At 35.4% G+C, this 17,128-nt stretch overlaps 1 protein-coding gene across 1 annotated transcript in view; it reads right to left on the bottom strand.

The window, feature by feature from the left end:
• Positions 1–17,128, bottom strand: part of ODR4 (odr-4 GPCR localization factor homolog) — a 42,541-nt gene that overhangs the window by 8,664 nt on the left and 16,749 nt on the right. The window contains exons 10-12 of the mRNA XM_063105433.1: positions 13,291–13,419; positions 12,539–12,627; positions 8,043–8,230 (exon numbers count right to left, since the gene is read on the bottom strand). Coding sequence (XP_062961503.1) covers positions 8,043–8,230; positions 12,539–12,627; positions 13,291–13,419 — 406 coding nt within the window. The remainder of the gene's footprint in view (positions 1–8,042; positions 8,231–12,538; positions 12,628–13,290; positions 13,420–17,128) is intronic.

Raw genomic sequence — 17,128 nt, 5'->3', positions numbered from 1 at the left:
TTTGCGTCCGTTTCAATCTTTTGGAATAGTTTGTAAAGAATCGGTGTCAATTCCTGTTTGAATGTTTGGTAAAATTCTGCTGTGAATCCATCTGGTCCTGGGCTTTTCTTTGTTGGGAGCCTTCTGATAACAGCTTCAATCTCCTTTATTGTTATTGGTCTGTTCAAATTTTCTACGTCTTCACGGTTCAGTTTTGGGAGCTTGTGTGTGTCCAGAAATTTATCCATTTCCTCCAGATTTTCAAATTTGTTGGCGTATAGTTGTTTATAGTAGTCTCGAATGATTCCTTGTATTTCAGATGCATCAGTTGTAATATCGCCTTTTTCATTTCTAATTTTTGTTATTTGAGTCTTCTCTCTTCTTTTTTTTGTTAGCCATGCTAATGGTTTGTCAATTTTATTTATCTTTTCAAAAAACCAACTTTTTGATTCGTTGATCTTTTGAATTGTTTTTTGGTTTTCAATTTCATTCAGTTCTGCTCTGATCTTAATGATTTCTTTCCGTCTGCTAACTTTAGGTTTGGATTGTTCTTGTTTTTCTAGTTCTTTAAGGTGAAGTGTTAGGTTGTTCACTTGCCATCTTTCTATTCTTCTGAAGTGAGCGTTTAATGCAATAAATTTCCCCCTCAATACTGCTTTTGCAGTATCCCACAGGTTTTGGTATGATGTATCATTGTTTTCATTAGTTTCAATAAATTTTTTGATTTCCTGCTTGATTTCTTCTTGGACCCATATGTCATTAAGTAGAATGCTGTTTAATTTCCATGTGTTTGTATAGTTTCCAGAGTTTCGTTTGTTATTAATTTCTAGTTTTAATCCATTGTGGTCTGAGAAGATACATGGGATAATTGCAATTTTTTTGAATTTATTGAGACTTGATTTGTGACCTAATATGTGATCTATCCTGGAGAATGATCCATGTGCTGCTGAGAAGAATGAATATTCTGAGGTTGTTGGGTGGAATGTTCTGTAGATATCTGCCAATTCCAATTGGTCTAGAGTCTTGTTTAGATCTTGTGTTTCTCTACTGATTCTTTGCCTAGATGATCTGTCTAATATTGACAGTGGGGTGTTCAGGTCCCCTGCTATTATGGTATTAGTGTCTATTTCCTTCTTTAGGTCTAATAGAGTTTGTTTTATAAATCTGGCTGCTCCAACATTGGGTGCATACAGATTTATGATTGTTATGTCTTCTTGATGGATCAGTCCTTTTATCATTAAGTAGTGTCCCTCATTGTCTCTTTTTATGGTTTTTAGTTTAAAGTCTATTTTGTCAGATATAAGAATAGCTACTCCAGCTCGTTTTTCTTTTCTGTTTGCATGGTAAATCTTTTTCCATCCTTTCACTCTTAGTCTGTGTGAATCTTTATGGGTGAGGTGGGTCTCTTGTAGGCAGCATATAGTTGGGTCCTGCTTTTTGATCCAGTCAGCCAGTCTGTGTCTTTTAATTGGGGAATTTAAGCCTTTTACATTAAGAGTTGTTATTGAAAGGTGTTGATTTATTCCTAGCATTTTACTGGTTATTTGGTTGTCTTAGGTGTCTTTTGTTCCTTGCTTTCTGATTTACTGTTTGCTTTCTGTGTTTGTTGGTTCCTTAGGTTGTAGATACTTTTTGTTAGCTTGTTTTCTCTTCATGAATGCCACTTTTATTATACTAGCGGGTTTAGATTTTTCTTGGGTTTTTATGGCAGTGGTAGTTATTTTTCAGGAACCAAACCCAGTACTCCCTTGAGGATTTCTTGTAAGGGTGGTCTTGTGGTAGTGAACTCCCGCAGTTTTTATTTGTCTGAGAAATATACTATTTGGCCCTCATTTCGGAAGGATAGCCTTGCAGGGTAGAGTATTCTTGGCTGGCAATCTTTGTCTTTTAGTATTTTGAAAATATCATCCCATTCCTTTCTAGCTTTTAGGGTTTGTGATGAAAAGCCTGATGTTAACCTGATTGGGGCTCCCTTATAGGTGATTTGACGCTTCTCTCTTGCAGCTTTTAAGATTCTCTCTTTATCTCTGAGTTTTGCCAATTTGACTATGACATGTCTTGGAGAAGGTCTTTTTGGGTTGAATACATTTGGAGACCGTTGAGCTTCCTGGATCTGAAGATCTGTGATTTTTCCTATACCTGGGAAGTTTTCTGCTACTATTTTGTTGAATATGTTTTTAATGGAATCTCCATTTTCCTCCCCTTCTGGAATACCCATGACTCGGATATTTGATTGCTTATGGTTGTCTGATATCTCTCTCAGATTTTCTTCAATGTCCTTGATTCTTTTTTCTTTCTTTTTGTCTGCTTGTGTTATTTCAAACAGCCCATCTTCAAGTTCAGAGGTTCTCTCTTCAACTTCGACAAGCCTGCTGGTTAAACTCTCCGTTGTGCTTTTTATTTCGTTGAATAACTTCATCAGTTCAGCAAGTTCTGCTACATTTTTTTTCAGGACATTGATTTCCTTGTACATTTCCTCTTTCAGATCCTGTATACTTTTCCTCATTTCATCATGATGTCTAGCTGAGTTTTCTTGTATCTCATTCAGTTTCCTTAGAATTATCACTCGAAATTCCTTGTCAGTCATTTCAAGGGCTTCTTGTTCTATAGGATCTAGAGTTTGAGATTTATTAACTTTTGGTGGTGTACTTTCTTGATTTTTTGTATTTCTGGTATCTTTTTTTTGGTGTTTATTCATTGTGGCCGGGGGTTTCACAGTTCACCAGTTTGAGACTAATGACTAACTAGGATGTTGCTGTGGTTGCCAATTTCATATGGCTCCCTCCGTGACTGTTCAGTTGGCCTCTAGTGCCTTGTGTGTGTGGTTGCCTCGGGTCTTGGGCTTCTCCGGGGAACCACCTTTCTGGTCAACTTGGACTCTGCTGGGCTGGTGGATCACGTACCACAGGGTGTGTGATCTCTGTTGAGCTTTCACTTCCTGTGCAGGACTTCTCCCTGTCCGTGTGCTCTGGCCCAGGCTGTTAGATCGTGCAGTGGCGACCCCACCGGGTGTGTGGTTTCTGTCGAGTCTCCGCCTCCCTGGCCGCACGTCTCCCCACTCTGTGCGCACTGTGCTGGGCTGGGGCGTGTCTTCTGCACCCCTCGTCTCTCAGCTGGGCCTTCAAGACCCTGCTCGGCACCGCCTCGCCCAGGAAGTCTACCAGGTTTCTGCTGGGCACAGACGACCGGTCTCTCTGAGTGCCTTTGTAGCACTATGTAGATCTTTCTCGGGTCTTGTTCACCTTTGTATCCCCCCAGTATAAACCGAGTCTAGCGCCCACCTGCAGCCTGGTCTCCGGCAGGTTCAAGCAGACCTGGGAACTCTCCTACCACACTATTCCCAACCAGAAATTCGTTAGGCTTTTTTCCAAACTGGTGGCCGCAGAGATGGTATCTGCCTCCCAGTAACAGGGAGTTTACCTGGGGCCGGAGTCCAGGGTATGGTGGAGTGACAGTCGGCCCGCCCGTACTTCCTTGCCCTCCCGACACTGGCCCGGGACACCCCCCGCCACCAGCCCCGCCAGAGAACTGCGGAGGGAGTGGGAGCGGAGGCCGGTCGCAGGCTCCGGAAAGCCCGGCGCCAGGCCAAGCAAGTGGGAGGGCTCAGTGATGGCCGAGCAGGGCGGAGCTGCCCGCACCTGGGAAAATGGAGGCAGCACCGGGCGGTGAGTGGCCTGGTGGTGCAGGCGGGAGCCGCGTGGGCATCCACCCCCCCGAACAGAGCTGTGCCAGGGATCACTCACAGTGCTGTGCCAGGTCGGGTGCTTGCTCTCTGTCTCAGGTTTGCCGCCTTTCCCAGTTCTCGGCCGCTGCCGCCTCAGGCTGTTCAGTCGCGGCGCGGCTCGGGCGCTCCCAGGAATCTTCTTTAATGCCAGCCTGAAACCTCGAATCCTGAGTAGGGCAGCTGGCCGCCTTCAGCGCGGCCCCGGCCTCCGGGATCCTGGCTGCATCCACAGCAGCCCTGGCGCCGTGTTCCCTGTTTCGAGAATCGCTTTTGCACAGTTCTTTTCCTGCTCCACACTTCAAAGCTGTTGCCTGTAAATGAGGCAGCCTCTCCTGCCAGGGGCAAAGTGGCGGTCACCCCCCACGATCGGTCAGCAGCAGCAGTCCTCCCTTAGGAGATGGCGAGAGGAAGGTCCACAGGTTTCCCGGCTGCCTGAGGCCCAGTGGCCACCTTTTCCACCTCAGCTACTCCGCGCCAGCCGCCGCAGCCGCCGCCATCTTGAAAAAAGCCTTGATTAAGTTCTTAAGTACTCTTTAGGACCTTACTACATTCTCCAAATAATTAGTAATGCATACACATTCTATCTTCAAAATCAGATTATAGGCTTTTTGAGGAAAGGAATCCATTTATTGATTTTTATATATCACATTGACTTAAACAGAGCAAATGCTTAATAAATATCTGATAAATAGATAAAATAGCAAATGCTGTAAACTGGAATTAATATTTCTAGGACAACAATTACTGCTACATATTTTCACGTCTTTTAAATGCTCTATATCCCTTAAAATATTCTGAACCATTGAGCCATACAGTTATGACTATTATATCTTTTTTTAAACCCTTATCATGTTCAGTACAGTGCACTACACAAACCTTAAAAATCTTATGTTTGGCTAGGCATATGCTTATAAGCATGAAAAAATGATGTACTGTGGTTTTCTAAAAATTACTTATTCAGCATATATAAATCAGTAATAAAATATTTATGAATAACCTATCATGTTTTAGGCATGAAACTCGGATAGCTAAAGAAATATTCTACTACTTAACTCTCAAATTTCTTACAGCCTAATGTGAAAGATCAACATTAAATATGCAACCGATGGCTTAAATTATTACAAGTACACAAGTAATATAAAAGAATAGCACAGAACAGGGAATTATGAGAAAGTTCACTGAAGGAGTTGACCTATTCTGAGCACCTAAAAGTTAGTGACAAGTTAGTATCTACACAGATTTTTTTAAAAAATCTATTTAGTTCCTTGTAGACAGAATCAGCATTTTATTGCTTTTTGAACCCAATCCCTAGGACTGACAAAACCAATAATTTGTTGTCAACAAATATTTACTGAGTACCTATGAAGTGCTAAGACTATGCTGGAAACACAACATTGAGCAACAGTGGCAAAGACCCTTCCCTTGTGAATCTCAGGGAAAAAGCAGTAAATGTTTGTTCAAATGCACATATAATGGTTTCATAAGTGTTTGAATTTATTGGGTTTTAGTTTTGTTTGGGGGACATTGTCATAGTTACCTTCTTAAGAATGAATTACAGTGGTAGAAGCTACTTGAATTTTTTTTTAAATGTCTTGGCAGTGTAAAGAATGAATATTAACCTGTTACTAACTGAGGTCAATAAGTGTTATGAACTGTTTTTTAAAGTATAACTTAAAAGCTCTGAATAAAATATATACCAGTCTATACACTCGTATTTACAAAATAAACCTGAAATTAAACAATGATTTAAAAATATTTAAGACAATAGATGATAGTCTTAAAAAAAGTCTAAATGAAATCTCTTTCATATCTGATGTTTACTGTAATTTGCAAATGAGGCAAGTTCTGCCTACGGTGCTACCCTTACTCATTCTTAGTTTAGAAATATGATATGCACTAAGAGTTTGACAATTTGAAAAATACAAAAACCATATATGATAACAGATCCAAGATTCCAGCCAACAAGTGAGAAATTGTACTGACATAAGATGAAGTTAAACCAGGATAATGTAACATCATTCACTTATGTTTAAATATATTTACAATGATGGAATGAAGGATGCCAGGTTAAAATAATTATCTAGATTACACAAAGCAGTAGTTCCTATAGTCTGCGTTGGTTAGGTCCCACAAAAAGGCAGTAAAACAAAATTGTTAGAAAAAAAGCACAGATGCCAGAACCAAACCGCCTAAGTTTAAATTCCACCTCCACCATTATTAGCAGTGTAACCCTGGAAAAGTTAAACTTTCTGAGCCTTTATACTCTCATTTGGAAAACAGGCTTAATAATACTGTCTATATCACAGGGTTGTTATAAGGACTAGATGATTTAGTATTTATAGGACTCTGAAAATAGTGTCTGGCACATATTAGGTTCTAGATGAATAATGGCTAATATTATTAGAGTATTATGTTCAATTCAGGGTAACATATTTCAAGAAAGGCAAACCAGAGTATATTTAAGGAAGAAATTTTAATTTTTCTTAGGTCACCAACACTTTGAAAACCATAGACGTATTTTTAAGGAAAAATTATATGATTACTTTCAAGTTTACTTGAAGGTTTGTGGACCTTCTAAAAGCCAGCTCTGACCCCAAGGGTTTTGGATATCATAGGTTAAAAATTCCTAAGCTAAAGGAAGACAAATAAGGTGATAAGAAGAAATGTGGTCTTGAAACTATAATGAAGACGTATGTGGACTGTATGGCTCTGAAATATTTAGAACATGATAGCTGCCCTCAAATTTAAAGCACGGCCTCAGTGAGGAAGTAGTACTCATGCTTTACTGCTCTGTATTATTGAAAAAAGAGTAGGTCATAGGGAGGCAGACTGATACTCAGAATAAGGAAGAATAGAATCTGAATACCCATCAGTTAGGAATATAGATTTTAATATTATAAAAAAGAGGTTGAAATAGGTCAATTCTATTCATCCCATGCCACCATTATAAAATTCATTCAGGTAATCAACAATAAAATCGCTCAAGAACTATTGTTAGACACTAGTGACATAGAAGTGAATAAACAAACAAAAATCCCTACCCTCATGATTCCAAATTTGATTAGCAAAGATAATGCAGTCACTAATCTGGGAAAAACACTTTTTGGAAAGCAGTAAACATTTTTATCAGTCTACTTTGAAATATAAATATTTTCTATCTGCTAGTGAATATGCTACAGTTGGTTTTCAAAGGATTAAAACATAGCTGCTTCTTTAACATTAGGTATTGAGCAATTTAGAATAGTTTTTTTTCCCCTTTAAAACAAACTTACTGTTCTATATCATGATCAATACTAATCTGCAGTTCTTGAAAAACTAAAATATGGTGGTCTTCAACTAACTTGAGGCTTTACTGACAGACTGAAATTCCCACATCAAATACTTACTTGACGCACCATAATCACATGCGTACTGTAAATTATACACTCTAACTCTTGCGGGGGGGGGGGGGGGGAATTAGATACACAAAGAGGAATAACTAAGAAATTAGAAAAAATACTTTAAAAAAATGCTATTCAAATTTCATAAACACCCATATTCAAAAATAACCTAAAGATTTTCTACAAGGTATTATGTTTCACGAGTAATAGCTATTTACTCAATATTTATTGATATTATAAATAAGTACATATATTTAAATGTTTTAGAAAGACTGTTATACACTTATATATTGACTTACAGGCATGTATTCATATCCTATAATCAGTAGAAACAAAAACAAAAACAAAGCAAAGCAAAACAAACAAACAAAAAAACAGCCTTCCAAAATGTAAGTAAGGTCAAATGTGAAAGTACGCTCTATAAAAATAATCTTTTGTATTAGCCAGCCATCAAAAAAAAAAACAAAATCTTGATCTAATTTTTGGAACTGTCCATATTTTAGCTTAGTGTCCCAATTATATAAAGGGGATATGAAAAGAAAGGCAAATAATGTGACGAAAATGTTTAATAAACAAAGGGTTCAAAAATTTTATGACATGATATTTAATTAAATAATTAAGATAATGGGTTCTGAAAAAACTTTGTATTAAAAGAAATATCGTAAAGCTATATATTTCTACCTATTTAAGACCCAACTTGTTTTATGAAGATCGACTTGCTAGGCTTAAAGAAAACCTAATGTATCTATTTAGGTACAATTTCCCAGGAAAATACTCACTGCATGTTTATAAATGTAGAAATTAAATAGATACATATTTTTAATGCCTCAGTTAATATTCTGAAGTGTCAAACAGAACTAGCTTTAAGGAAATATGAAGACATGATATTTAAACTAGACGTCTCATAGGTAATCCTAGCTGTAGTCTAATGGAGTTCTTAAATAACATCATATGATTACCTGTGTTTATTTCCTCTGCAATTTCCAAATTTTCTATTTGAATCATATGATCTACCATCTCTATAAAATGGTCTCTGATTTCTTTAGCTGACTCATCGCCAAATTTATAATCACATAACATTACAGCAGATCCAGGAATGGGGACAAAAATTCGGTGAGGGAGTATGTAGAACTCTTTTTCAGAATCTAAAAGAAGAAGGAACATTATCAGTATTTAGATAGGTCTGTCACTGGTATCAGTGATACATATTTTAGAAGTACAATTATATAAAAACATCTAACAGGAATAAATGAATGCTTTTTCATTTTCTAATTGATCTCACACAAAATTGCCCTTACTAAATTCTGCTTTACTTCAGTACCCCTGGCCTCTGCAACAAATGTAAATGATACTACCATAAGACTTATAAGCTTATCACTGCCTTCAATGTAAGGATGCTGATTACACATGCTTTTATAACTCCCCCCTCCGCCCCAGTCCCATGAAGTAACACTCAAGAGAGACTTTTGTCCCTGGTTTCAGACATTGTTGTCCTTCTTATTTGTTTTAACCTTACCAGCACTGTGAATTTTATAGCTGATTTTTCCCTTCTTCATGAAAGTTTGGAGCCAAATTAGTGGCCAACTAATCAATTGTACAAAATATGACAGCATACATTTTTGTAGTAATTTCGCTACTGACTTCATTTTACTATGTGTAGCCCCTTCCCTATATGTACCAAGCAGGTTGAGGACATCAAAACATATGTTTTCTGTACTAATCTCACTACCAACCCCATCTTGCTTTCTTTTTCATCTTCCCTTTGCCTCACTATTATTACTAATATTTAATTTATTTTTCTCCTGTTTACTTGTAATGCCTCTTTGTAAACAGCCTTAAGTGATTTTTAGAAAAAAAGAATCTGAATCTAAATAAATAACAAATAACTGTTTCATTCTTCTTTGAATACTTAGAAACTGGAAATATAAAATTTCTCCCAGTTTCTAACATAAAGTATCACTGGTCCACATAAACATGTAATTACTGTTTAGTTCAACACTTTGATTCTAATGAATTTTCACAAAGGTAGGTTTTGTGTAAAGAACAACCTCTTTCAACAACAGACATAATTAAAAAGCTACCAAGTAGAAAACTGGGGCTCAATTTAATAGTAACCTAGATTTCCTTGTCAAGAAACTCATAACGGCTTTATATAATTACAAACAGAAGATGATGAACAATGCCTTAAGTGTCATGGGAAATGCCATGACTTAAACTGTGTTCCTTTCAGATTCTGGGTATTATTTTGTTTGCTTATGAGTACCGGCAGAACAGTTTTACTCTTTGACCAGATTGCCTCCTAGCTGCAGAATTACTTTACTGTGATTTGTGCTTTGCACATAAATTTTCCACACATTGAAATTAGGACTGTATTGCTTTATTCTGGGCCACAGTTACTTGAAACATTAAGTTAAAAACTTTCAAAGATGGCTATAATGTGCATGTGAAATTGGCATGCAAAATTATAAAACCATCTCAAACTTCATTAATTCTAGGTTTGCCTTAAAAAAAGGAATAACATGTTATACAATCAAATGTTAAAAAATTGGTCACAATAAATTTAAAACTCATTAAAAGAGAAAAAGCCTGTATAGCTTTCAAACTAAAAAGTTAAATTAGCAATTTAGTATCTAAGTAAGACCAAGTTTTCCAGTTGGCTTTAGGTTAAAAATGGGAAGAGGGATCTTTTGGAAAAAACACATCTCAAAAAGTATTCCATAGAGGAATTCTTCAGGAATATCTCCCAACGGCAGAATATCTAGTTCAATATTACTTGAATAAGTTCAAAACGGAGAAAGAAAATCTTAAATTTAAGCCAATATGATAAGAATTAGGTTTCTGTAGTTTAAAAATAGAATGCTAGCTCATAAAGGAATATTATAGAACAATTTGTAAAATAGGTGACACCTTAGCGGAATCTTAAGGACAAGCAGACATCTGCATAAAGGGAAGAGCAGAGGTGCTATCCAGAGAGAGGAATCATGAGTACAGGCAAAGAGGATTACAAATGTTCTGAGAGGACAGGGGTATGAATGAATACTGATGTAGGGATGGAAGGAGGTTAGATTTCACAACTGGTGACCCCAGTTTTCGCAACAAGTAGCTCATCTACTGAGAGTAAGTTGGGCAGGTTTGAATGAAGACTTACAGAGAATAATGAAGAAAGTCTGGAATATGTCTCAAGGGGAATCAGAGAAGGGAAGAAACACAGCACGTAAAAGAATTGATTGGAACTTTTATGTTTTTCTTACTGTCATTGAGGTATTAAGTTCTTCCATCTGGATAGCCAGAATTCAAAGATTATGTTTACTTTCAAAACTTAGAAATGTAAAGTTAATATGCCCTTTGCAGAATTCTGATACATGCAAAAATATTCTAATTCAGATAATTTTATGGTATACATTCTACATTTTACGATGTTACAATATCTACAAGATCTTACCTGTATTTAAGAAAGATAAGCTAAGTAAAATGAGAGAAAAGCTAAAATTAACAATTTGGTGAATATGAAGGTACTTCAAAAAGTTCGTGGAAAAATAGAATTGAAAGATAATATGAATCTTTCCATGAACATATACTCAAGTTCAGAATTTACATTTATTTGTATTATTACACTTGTAATTTATTCTTTTATCTTGATATCTAAGATCAACTAACACGTTGCTAGAATAATTACCCTAATTATTATTTAAGTTTTATTTCTTTTTGAAATGCAATACTACATTTCCCAAAAATTAAAGTTGAGGAATTTTAAAGACAATTAACATAAGTAATTCTCTTCCTTCATCATGTCTAACATTATAGCAATTACCACTTACCAAGGTCTTAGCTTATACCAACTTATATTAGGGGCTTTACAAACATCATCTCATTTAATCTCACAGACTCAAAACACATCTATTATAATCTCTATTTTACACATGAGAAAATAGATGCCTGTTAAGTCGAATTATTTGCCTGAGGTCACTCTGCTAGTGGTGGAATAGACATAAAATCCAAGAACTTCAAAGTCTAAGTCTTTCGCCAAACTAAACAGTCTATTCTCTTCACGCAGGTCCAGAGAAAACTTTTTCACTTTTTAAAAATTTAGGATTAGATGATAACATTAACTTCTAAATATATCAAGTTTAATATACAAATAGTACAACTGCCATTAAAAGCCATTAATTTTACTAAATGGAAATCAGCAAAAATTTCAAAATGCTAACTCGATATAAAATAATAGTCATATAACACCATTTTTGTAAAGAATTTTTAAATGGAAAAGAGTGTACTAATGTGACAAGGGAGATCTTTGCCATTAATGGTGGATACATCCCCATGCCCCTGAAAAGTTCTAAAATTCACAATTCAGAAATAACACATACTGTTGCTCAGAAAGTGAAGTAACGATTAACACCACAAGAGTTACCACACACTCAGAGTAAAGTAGTAAAAACAAAGCCACACCAAGATGAGACTGCTAGGCTGAATGGATACATAAACAGGTCCCATATGCTTCTCCCCCAAAATCTCAATCCAACTGCTGCATGTAAGATACCAATTCATGTCTGACCAAAATTACACACTATTAGTAAATGGAACTTCAGGGTATTTGTGAATTATGGGAAGGATAAATGTTAAATCTGGCAATGTGAAGAATCTATCCAACCTTACATACTGGCTATCTGTAGTACTAATTTAATTACATAGAGGAGGTATGCTTTTTTCCTATAAACATAAAAATTTTCCTTTAGCAAGCTAATAAGTATGTTTCAATTATGTACATATCCAACTACAAATCCACACACATCTGAATAGTAGGAATGAGGAGATGAGGGTGTAGCTTCAAAAAGCATGCTCAATATTAAAATTTTCTTTTTGAGTAAAATAATTATTTTTAATACAAATTACTGAGATGGTATAAATTGTTTATGTTTCCCAAAAGATGTAATAGATACTAAAGGGTGAGACACCATGTCTCGGCCTTTTAAAAATCTATTAGGGTAATAGCTAATAAGCTATTATTACTAATAAACTATTAAACAAACTAATATACTTTATATAAAACTATCTATTAAAGAATCTATTACATAATACTCAACACTAATAAATAAATATTTTGATTATGACTAAATTCTTGAAAGAACTCATAGATACTAACAAAAAATATTAATTTTAAAATTATAACAACACAATTTACTCATTCTTGTAGAAGTTTACTCAGAATTTAATTTTAAAAAAATCTTTCCTAAAATTGTTAAATGTTGACAGATTTGCTATTATAAATTATTATGAAATTTTGGGGGGTAGCAACTGAAAAATTTTCATTCAGTAAAAGTAAAAGATGACATATTATTATAAAAGGTAGACAGGTATCTATCTATAAAAGATGATATATCTATTATACTTGATATCCTATTACTGTATCAATCAAACACATGCAAATAAAAGTACTTATGTTATACTCATAACTTTTTTTTCTGGAATTCCATTCAAAAGCATATCCTCAAATAGTATTTCACAACGATCAGCAACTGTATTCAATATATCTCTCTTCACTGCCTATGGGGGAACAAAAAAAAAGCAAAAACACAATAAGAAATAAAATACTCTAGATTTACATTATTTAGTTACCCGAAAAAAACCACATAATTTGTTTCTCCACTAAATAACTGATACATCATTCCATCTTTTATTTCCATTTATTTAACATAGCAAATTTGCCTAGACCTCACCTAAATAGTAAATTAAAAATAAATAAATGAATGAAATTTTGCATCTAAACAAATAATGCCAGTGTTCCAAATTAGGAAATGTATAACTATGACATAAATGCCAGGCATCCTTTTTTAAATTTCTGAATTATACAAATTATAGAGTACTAACTAATAATTCTCCCAATGAATACTCTTCCTGTTATTTAAAAAATTTAATTTCCCTCAGGAGAAATGATTTCAAATCTAATGTGTCACAACTGTGGAACGCTTACTAAATCTGTATAATCATGACTTCAAAAAAGGCGTAACATAGATATTCACATATGAAAATCCTGGAACAAATTTCATGGTATATTTTTGGACTGCCCAACAGATTGAGCCTTCACCAGTTAAAATCAAGTTAATAATTATAAAATCTGAGAACAGAAAATGATGAAATTTTAGGATTTTTGAATACTTATGTTAACATGCTTCCATTTTTCATATATCAGTTATTACTTTTTTGTACCTGCACAGCATCTTTAACCTTGGGTTTATTGCTGTGAACATAAGCTCTGCATTTCACAGCACCCTTAAGGTTTACAGAACCACTGCAGATCTGTACTGTGGCTGTGGATCTGTGGTCTGGATTCAGGAGCTGAAAGATAAAATTTGTTTAAATTCTAACAGCCAACAATTAACTATAGGAAACATTTAAACATTATATAAGCCATTTTATGGAGAGAGAAGGAATTTTTAAATGAGTCAAGTGTTTGAAAATATTCTCCATGAATTATTAAAAGGCCTTCATATTTCTAAGTTATACATTATTTTTCTGAACATTGTGAATGTAGACTGAAATTAAACACAACTATATGTAATTTTTTTCTTCCTAGCATAACCATCATAAATATACTCACTAAAAATAATATGATTTGCAGATTACTCACATAAGTACAATGAAGATGAAAAGATGTATAAAGACATGACGTAGGCGATATAAGGTGTGTAATACTAGATAGGAACAAAAGTAACTAGAATACAAAGCGGGATGTGATAAATATGGTAAAATTATAAGCAATGCATAGACCATTTATTTATATACTTTCAACTCATAACTTTCATAGACTAAAAGCAATGCTATGCTCCAGAGGAAAACAAAATCAAGTCAACTATGCCTGTCACCAGAAAATGGTATCAGTGGTTGTAAGCAGTCACTTTCATCTCATAGTTGTATAGGGTTAACATCTTGTGATGTATTCTGCTAAGAGGATGGACATGACCTCTGGCCACAGGCAGAAGAGACACATGGCGCCAGTACCCACGTGTAACGTGCTGCACACAGTATTTCTCAAGATGATAACACCAGCTGTTAAAAACTGCTGCATCCTTGAACTCAAGTGAGTACACAGTATTGTCTATTCAAATAAGATTTCAGGAGTTCTGCTTTGGGGGATCCCCCTCCTGTATCTCTGTTTGCATACCTTTCTCAGAGCTTTCATAATAAATATCCATTGGACTTTGACTCTAGGCCTTCACTAGCTTAGTGAACGGTTGCTCCTAGTCCCTTGGTTGCAAATTGCCATTGTCTCTGAGTAGTTTATTACTGTTTCTGCTTCAACATTTGCCACATTTTGGTGACCCCGATGTGACTCTTTCTACAGGCCATCCACACAACGGTAAGAAACCTCCTTAAGCCTTTTCAGGATAAGAGACGCATCTTCCCATATTATGGGGCATTGGGAATTTTAATCCACTTCCCTTGGCGAGATTTAACACATTCTTTTTCAGACTAGGAGCTTCTTTTATTTTCTCAGGCTGCACTGACATTTTCCTTTCTTATGGGAGTTAGCTTGATGTACTCCCTCTGGGCCTCTCTTTGCTTTCAAGTATTTGGGCTTTGAGTAATCCTCACATCTCTGTCATTGAAAGGACAGTGACAAGTGGTGCCCCGTGTAAGCAACTATACTCCACAGAACAGGGACTGACCTTCCAAAGAGGTAAAGGACGTGTCTGACATACATTCATTCATTCCAGTAAGGAACATAGGTAACTGTGGAGTAGCCCGGGATGTCTACAGGAAGACATCCCGGAGGTTATGGCCATCCTCTTAGCAGAACATATGTTAAGCCTTTACACGTAGTCCCATCTTCTTTAGTCTAAAGAGTGTTAACTTCTGCTTGGTTTTCAGGTGTTTCATGGACAATTTTAAACTCATCATCTTAATAAGTGTCAGAACGAGGAAAGCATGGAAAGATTGAAAGTACTACTAGAGGCCTATAATCACAATGGGAGCAAAATTGTGATAAAAAACAAAAAAAAACTGGATGTGGTAAGAAAGCAATTTATGTTCTAAGTACACTTGGAATAAATCATTCAACAACAGGGTCAGTTCGGAAGGACAAAAAACAAATCATACAACTTGTGAAAAGTGCTAACTATGTGCCTATGCAATCAGGAAGAAATGAGAAAAAATGGTGAAGAAAGACAAAAAAAAGGACCTGAATATATAGCTACTGAAAGAGCATGAACAGTCAATGTCTAATGTAATTCAGGCAAAGGCTAGTTTTTCAACTTAAAAATAGTCAAGGTCTTGTTAGTAAAAAAGTGTGTTACAAACCAAACAGTTCCAAGGGTCTAGTCCATTCAAAAATGTCTATCATTAAATCAAGCAGCAGGGTGACAATGACACTTGTAGATTTTACTGATACATCAGTGAGGTAGGGGTAAAGGAGAAATAATGGACTTCTCTCACCCAATCCACAAAACTTGACTGTAGACAAAACTACTTCATTTTGAAAAATAATGCCATTTTACATATTTAGCATATTTTATTTTTTATAACATATAACACATTTATAATAAATATGTTATATATATTACATATATGTAGTTATATATATGTAATGTACATAGTATATGTATTAATTAGGGCATTGTTTTCCAAAATAGGGTAGACTACATATAAAAGACTACATACATGCATACCCACATCACACCTATATCAAGAAAAAGTGTTTTAAAGGATATAAGGACTGACTCGTTCACTTTTAGTGGAACTGTAGCTGGGTTCCATGAATGTAAACTCCTTTTAGTTACCAGGACTTAGAAATAAACTGGCTTACAAACAGCCTTTGGGAATCTAACCAGTCCGTAAGTGAAGGAACTTCTGTAACACTGATATGGTACTTTGGAAAAGAAAAAATCCCTCAGGCTATCATGACCAAATGAATCTTACAGAAGTAATTGCATTTGGGCTAGATCTTAGTGTACAGACAAGATTTTGACAGTTTTTTTTTTGTTTGTTTTGGCAGCTAGCCAGTATGGGGATCCGAACCCTTGACCTTGGTGTTTACAAGGTTGTGCTCTAACCAACTGCGCTAACTAGCCAGCTCCGTATTTTGACAGTTTGGATGATAGAGAAAAGATGGCACTGGTAAGATGCCTGGTTCTGGACATACATAGAATATAAAATGCACAGCAAGCATGAATCTAGAATAGTGAGTCAGAAAGTAAGAGTGAAAAAGTATGCTGAAACTATGAAGGGCCTTGAATTAGACTTTTCTAACTAGTCTATAAAGAGCAACTAAGAAATTTTGAGCAAGGAGAGTAACACAATCAGTGTCTGACCCTTGGACACACTCGATAAATACATTCTAAAAAAAATTAATAAGTAAATGAATGCAAACTGTGATTCAGAGAGGATAATCCGAGGATATACATATTGGGCAGAGTAGAAAAATGGAAGATATTCCAAGAGATACGCAGACAAAGGTATCAGGATTTCAGACAAACAATCACTGGGAAAGAATGCGTAGAGAAACCAGTTAAGAGTTACCTGCACTAATAGTACTTTTGTAAGGCTAATGACAGTAGGACTGTAAGAAAAACAAAAGATAAACTTAACACTGCAAAGAAAGAATGAGACTCGAGGGGAAGAAAAGTGGCAATAAGTACTTATTGACTACTTATTATACATTGGTCAGTTCAAAATTTCAAGTTGGGTGACTAGCGAAATGACTGACAATATATTACACTATACAGTATTAAATATTATTGTAACAAATTATCTTTTATGAAATTATCTTCCACCGTTCTCTATATATTCCCATACTCTATACATCTCCCAACAGCAATTGGATCATTCAAATGATTTTAACCAAATTGTTCAATAAACCAAGAGGTAAGCCTAACTAGTAAAGAACATGTAGGTAGAATAAACAGCCTTAAACAAAAGATACTTATAAAATCAGAACCAAGGTAGAAAATAAGAGACTAAAAATACTTTTAAGGTACTGAGAAAAGAAACAGAACTCATATTGAACAGCATAATTCCAGTGACAATTTAGTAATGCTTTATTGCTAAA

The sequence above is a fragment of the Cynocephalus volans genome, chromosome 8, assembly GCF_027409185.1.
Source record: "Cynocephalus volans isolate mCynVol1 chromosome 8, mCynVol1.pri, whole genome shotgun sequence".
NCBI classification, from domain to species: domain Eukaryota; kingdom Metazoa; phylum Chordata; class Mammalia; order Dermoptera; family Cynocephalidae; genus Cynocephalus; species Cynocephalus volans.
Note: the sequence above shows the minus strand (reverse complement) of the source record. Positions and strands in the feature narration are given on the sequence as shown.